This window comes from Gavia stellata, chromosome 11, assembly GCF_030936135.1.
Source record: "Gavia stellata isolate bGavSte3 chromosome 11, bGavSte3.hap2, whole genome shotgun sequence".
Taxonomy (NCBI): domain Eukaryota; kingdom Metazoa; phylum Chordata; class Aves; order Gaviiformes; family Gaviidae; genus Gavia; species Gavia stellata.
Genome location: NC_082604.1, coordinates 10,562,180 through 10,568,069, shown reverse-complemented (window position 1 = coordinate 10,568,069; position 5,890 = coordinate 10,562,180). Strand labels below are relative to the sequence as shown.

The following is a 5,890-nucleotide window of genomic DNA, read 5'->3' as shown; positions in this document are numbered from 1 at the left end:
GTCACATACTGCCTTGTCACTCTTTGCCTGCCTCGTGTACACTAACTGTGCAGACCTGCGTATTTCATCGGGCTATTGCAAAGCTTGTAGAAGACTGAATTCATTCTGTCGAAGTCTTACAGTACACCCCCCATGTTACTGAGGCTCCAATAGTAGGAGAAGGAAAGGGAAGGCAACAGTTTGTCTCTCTTTTTTTTTTTTTTTTTTTTTGTGTCAGGAACCTTTGCAATGGATGACAGAGCAGACTCTCTGATGACTGTGCATCTTCTCACCAATTTGGGACGCTCCTCGCTTCTGCAGCAAACTCTGGATCGGCTTTTGGAGTGGATCTGCCCAGACGTTCGACTTTTCCTGGTGTCTGAGCGAGTTACTCCATTGAAATACTACGAGAGATACTGTAAGAGAAGCTGCGGCTTTCCCGGAATATCTGTTCTCCTTTTCCTACACGAGGACCTGGGAGAAGAACGGATTTTCCAGGTCCATGAGCTCTTCCAGCATCCACCCTGGCGCTACCAGTGTGCCCAGATTGCTGACAGGCGAAGCCACAGCTATGCCCCAGCTCACCAGGACTTCTATGGCCTGGACGACCAGATGCCCGTGTGGGGCATCAGACGGGTGCACTGTGGCCCCGAAATCCTGCGTGTCACCCTCTACTGCAGTTTCGATAACTATGAGGATGCAGTGAGACTCTACGAGATGATCCTACAGAAAGAAGCAACTATGCAGAAAAGTAACTTCTGTGTCTTCGTGCTGTACGCAACCCGAAATATTGCCGTGCAGCTCTGCTTGAAGCAGCTGCCCATCGGGGTGGCTGCCGAGCCGAAGGAGGCATCAGCCTTGCAGTTCAGGGTGCAAGAAATTGGGCAGCTGGTGCCTCTCCTGCCTAACCCATGCATTCCTATCAGTAGCACCAGGTGGCAAACGCAAGACTACGAAGGAAATACAATTCTGCTTCAGGTATGCGTCTGAGAGGCAGTTTGGTTTTTTGGTTGTGTGGGGTTTTTTGGTGGTTTTTTTTGTTTGTTTCGTTTTTTTTTAAGGAAATCAAGACTGGTTCAAAATGGAAATTTTTTGGTTGTTTATGTCTTCTTTTGAATTTGTGAATGCAGTAATCGGTATCTGCCAGTGCTGTGATGCTGTTGATAAATATAAGCACAGATCCTTGGAATGTTTCTATATTGTTAAATTAACATCATCACTGCTTGCCTGAATTGAAAGTATTAATGCTTTTTTGAGCAGGCTAGTTTAACACCTTCCCTTCCCTGTCTGAATCAAATGATTGTAGCAGCCTATTCTTTTGCTGATAAGTCATTAAGTTATGTTTTTTGAAAGCAGATTTTTAGCATCCAAACCCAGATGTATTCTAAGTATGGTGTTGATACAACATCACCTGCAATAGATTTTGTGAGCTCTTGAGTGAGTTGCAGTTGGGCAAAACTGCCAAAGAAATGTGTCGTAGGAAATCTCTGCCTTTTCTGTTCAAGTGTGCAGTCCAGAGGTTGTATGAATACAAATAAATAAAAAATGACAAAAAAGACTGTGCCGAGATGATACATAGTGGGAATTACACATGTGAGCAGGAGGGCAGTTTAGTTCAGTGTGCTTTTTCATTGTAACAACCCTTCCCACCTCTGATTATTTTTTCTTGTAATTTGGATATTTAAATAATGTGCCCATCCTGTATTTTTTCTTTTTCCTTCCAGAGCTCATTTGTTACATATCAAGTTAATTATTCTGTACAGCCTATTTTTATGCTACTCTGAACACTAATCCTTGGGGCAGCCTCTGTGTACTTCTCATTCAGTATCACTTTATAAACTGGTTTGCTACCCACTTGGACTGGACAAGGCCCTGAGCACATTCACATACCTTTGAAGTCGGTCCTGCTTGGAGCAGGGGACTGGGCCAGGTGACCTCCAGAGGTCCCTTCCTAAATCACTCTGTGGTTCTTCCTGCTGTAGATACAAGGTCTTTAAGCTGACAGATGTACATTAATTCACTGGCAGGAAATTCGGAAGCTTTTTTGGAGGTGTAGCCGTGCTGCACTGTCCTCCTGGTGAAGGAAACTGGAGTCTATTTGAATTTGAGGATGCGTATCTTGTGTCCATCCTCCACGCAGCATGCTGACAGCCGAGCACGCGGTGCTTTGTTCTGCAACTCTTTGCTTCATGCTGCAAATCTTTAGTCTAAGTACCTGCAAATTATTTGTATTCCCCCCAACTTTCTGCGTTATTGCAAACCAAATCAAAGGGTCTGCTCGTGGACTGCCACCCGCAAGGAGTTGTCATTCCCCCCTGAGCCTGCAAGAACTCTTGGTGTTACTGGGGAAGAGATAACCCGAGCCACTTAGTTTGATAAAGAAGTAAATAAACCACATCCTCTCCTTTTTTGCTGAGGTTGCTCACTAAGTACTGTTGTATTCCATGTCCTTTCTCTGAGCGTTTACAGGAGATCCCTGTTGCTCAAATTTTACAAGTTTAGCCTTAAGACTCAAGTAGGAGTCTTAAGTAGGAGAGTAGGACCATCTCCATGTGCTGTTTTGTAAATAAAGACATGAAAAGTGTCTCTAGTCTTGCAGAGGATTGGTGAGGCGGGTGCCTGGCTCTGGGCTGGTGTCCCCAGGGGCGGCATGCTCCACGGGAACAAGCGGGATGTGCTCAGCAGGTCCCGGTCCCCTTGGCCTTGCTGGTCTGACGGGTGTCTCCTCCCTGGATTAGTGTTGGTCCAGGTGTTACCCGGCCATCAAAGGAATGCCCTTTGATCCAGAGCTTCCTGAACAAGTGTCTTTTCAAAAACAGCCGGTCAGGATTTGCAGATGTGAAGGAGCTCCAGTAGATCTGATGCCTCTAAGAAGGTTTTGGGACAGGCACAGCTATTTGTGTGCTGTGTTTAAGTCACCTGCAGCAAATCTGTCGTGTGTGTGCCCTCGGCCTGAGAGCCCTCTGAAAGCTGCCCACAAGCACCACAGCGTGTGCGTGCTGCCATCATGAAAACCCAAAACCGGTGTAAGAGCTTGATAGATACTACGTGGTGATTCAGATTTTTTGTCTGGAGTGGGTTTCAGCCACAGCTGTCTGTCCACAGCTGGCCATAGGTGGCTGCCTTGGCAGGAACAGCAAGAGGACAAGTGCATGTGTTGCACCCCACCAATGCACTCCTGAGCTGCCTGTTTTAAACTCGAGGGTCATCTGAAGCCAGCTGTGGTAACTTGCAGTGACTCTCTAAGTGTTTATCTAGTCTCCCCTTGAATCCATGTGAACTTTTTCTATCCACAATATACTTTGGCAGGGACTTCCCCAGGTCTTCTGCCACCTTCCTTTAACTGAAACTGGCTCCAGCTGGCTTCATTTGATGGCCTCTGCTACTTGCATTGCAGATGGCAGGGAATGGACAAAACCTATCTGTTTCTCCAGGTGGCTCATGGTGTTTTAGCCTTTTATCCTCTCCCTCCCAAACTGTGGGGGTTTTTCCAGGCTTAAAATTGCCAGCGTATATGAATGTTCCTTTACTGTACTTGCAGTTATCCTTGTTGTCCATTTCTGAGCATTTCCAGCTCCATGATACTGTGTGTGCTGCCGGTGAGGGACAGGCACCATGGCCCAGCTTTGGGACCAGAGCTGCGCCGTGCGTAACAATGTACTCCGTTTTGTTTGGAATAATTCTTAAGATTTCATTTGCTTTCTAGACTGCTGTCAGGCACTGAACTGATGCTAACACGGTGCTGTCTGTCACAGAAATGAGACCGTGGGTTACAGTCAACTCACAACCTAGCATTTTGTATGTGAAGCCAGGATTGTTTCTCCCCATGTGCATCACATTACCTACATTAAGTTTCATCTGCCATCGCTCAGGCTTGTAAGACTCCTGTGCTGTTCTCTAGTGGGGCTCTGACTGACTCACGCTGCAGGTGATTTCAGCACAGTGAGGCTGGGTGAGAGCATTGTCACTTGGTCAAGCTAGAATGATGTGTTAATGGGGTTCTCTCCAAATTCTCTTCAACAGGTTCAAGACAGCTCCAAGCCCCGTGAAGCAAATGTTGGGCTTTTCCATCAGCATAATACAGGCAATGAAAAAATCCTGCAGAACTCTGTCCAAGCCCCTCTCCCTGTAAAGCAGGGTAATCCTGGGTGGAGAAGCCAGGAGATCAGATCAACAAAGGGTAAAACAAAATCTGACCGAAGTGAAGCCCTTACTCCTGAGCAAGCCAGGGGTGACCTCCACAGGTACTTGTCTTCTCACAGTGGCCCAGCAGCCCCGTCGTGGTGGGATGCCACCTCCCTCCGCAGACGGGCGAGCAGCAAGCTGCGGGCTTCTCTCCAGGAAAGAGATGTTCGTCGGCAGGCAGCGGAGACCAATGTCGACACTGGGCTCGCTGTGGCGAATGCTGCGAGCAGCCGCTGCCCACTGAACTGCTTCTCCAGGGACCTGCGGAGCAGCCTCCTCCAGCCGCGAGCACCCACAGATGGGGCCAGCAATGCCGTGCCCTCCCAGGACAGGACCCAGCTGCCATTCGCTGCAGCCAAGAGGAGTAAAGGAGCAGGGCAAAGAGCTGTGGGCTTCCACTCACAAACACCACGGGCCAGCCCTGCAAGCGGGACAGAGGAGGAGGAGGAGGAGTTTTTTATATGACTGAAAACAAATGTGTCAGATGGACTCATTTCCAAATGACAGCACAGCGGCTTTTTGTGTATTGTGCCTTCTCGTGCTGTGGCCACTGACGCTTGCTTGCCATGGAGCGATGCTGAGGAGACTGAGGGCAAAGCAGGAAAAATAACACTGTATTTACAGAAAGTTTTATTTTTTTAATGCAGAATAGATTGGAGGATTATTGTGCCATGCATAGGAATAAGCCATATGACTCCTAGAACTGTTCCGAGATCTTAAAAATAATAGCCAGTGACATGTTCAGATGGGGTTAGAAAGTGGAACTTGACTGAGCTGCCCGAGCAGCAGGGTGGCCCCAGCCGTGGGGGCTCACCCATTCCTCGCCGGGGTGCGTTGGCATGGTCACAGTGGCAATGCCGATTTTCCTCTGTGTTCCTTCTCTCTTCCCCTGTTGTTGGTATTTAAAAGCTATTGATGTTGCCAATTTTATGCAAGATGTGAAACATAAGAATGCTCTTTTAAAATATTTTTGAAGAAAAAAAAAATCTCTAGAGAGACCTTTTCCCCAAATTAGCACAGTACATGCAAAAAGCAAACACTTGCGGAGAATAGTTTGAGCTGTTTATGCTCCAGTAAGACCTGCTGTTGCTTATTTGTATGACACTTAACAAAATAAACCCAGCAACAAGCCAGGCTTTGTTAGACCAGTGTGCAGTTATCAGCAGGCAATCCTAATTGGGTTTTAATTAACCGAAGACAAGATAAGTTAAGAGTCTTGGAGGGAAATGCTGAAGAGTAAAAAGGACAGGAGAAATGAAGTAATGTTTCAGCAGCAGATGCTGAAATAACTCCCAACTTGATCAGCAGCTTTCTTTTCTCAAGTAGGATTAAGCAAATCTCAAAGGGAAAGAGATGGGAAGGGCATGATAGAGGAATGAAATTATTAAAAGAAAAGCCAAATATGATCATACCTCTTTGTTTCTGCTGCTTGGAAGGTAAGTATTTTCTCCTTAAATAGATCTGAACTCTGCTTTGCACAAAAGTGTGAATTTGTTTGGAGAGTGCCTTCTCATTGCCTCTTCTTAGTTCATAACTCAAATTCGACAGGCGATGGCTTCTGGCAGCCCAAGGGGAGGCAGAGGGTGATGAGCAGCAGCAGCAGAGCCTTCCTGCGGAGGGGCTCTGCTCAATTTTATGGGTGTTCAGCACTTGTACGTTTGCCAGCTGAACACAGCCCCCGCTGCACTGCCACAGCCGCAAAATCCAAACCCACGCCTCTGCTGCT

At 47.1% G+C, this 5,890-nt stretch overlaps 1 protein-coding gene across 1 annotated transcript; it reads left to right on the top strand.

Annotated features, from left to right (window-relative positions):
• The first annotated feature begins 212 nt into the window (after nt 1–212).
• FAM124B (family with sequence similarity 124 member B) lies at nt 213–4,927 on the top strand. Its single transcript, XM_009819301.2, has 2 exons — nt 213–957; nt 4,003–4,927. The coding sequence occupies exons 1-2, from the start codon at nt 229–231 to the stop codon at nt 4,627–4,629; spliced, it is 1,356 nt and encodes a 451-aa protein (XP_009817603.1). The 5' UTR covers nt 213–228; the 3' UTR covers nt 4,630–4,927.
• Nucleotides 4,928–5,890: the final 963 nt, after the last annotated feature.

Coding starts and splice junctions, on each gene's coding strand:
- FAM124B (XM_009819301.2), top strand. CDS start 229: ATGGATGACAGAGCAGACTCTCTGATGACTGTGCATCTTCTCACCAAT. Junction 958..4,002: donor GAAATACAATTCTGCTTCAG/GTATGCGTCTGA, acceptor TCTCTTCAACAG/GTTCAAGACAGCTCCAAGCC.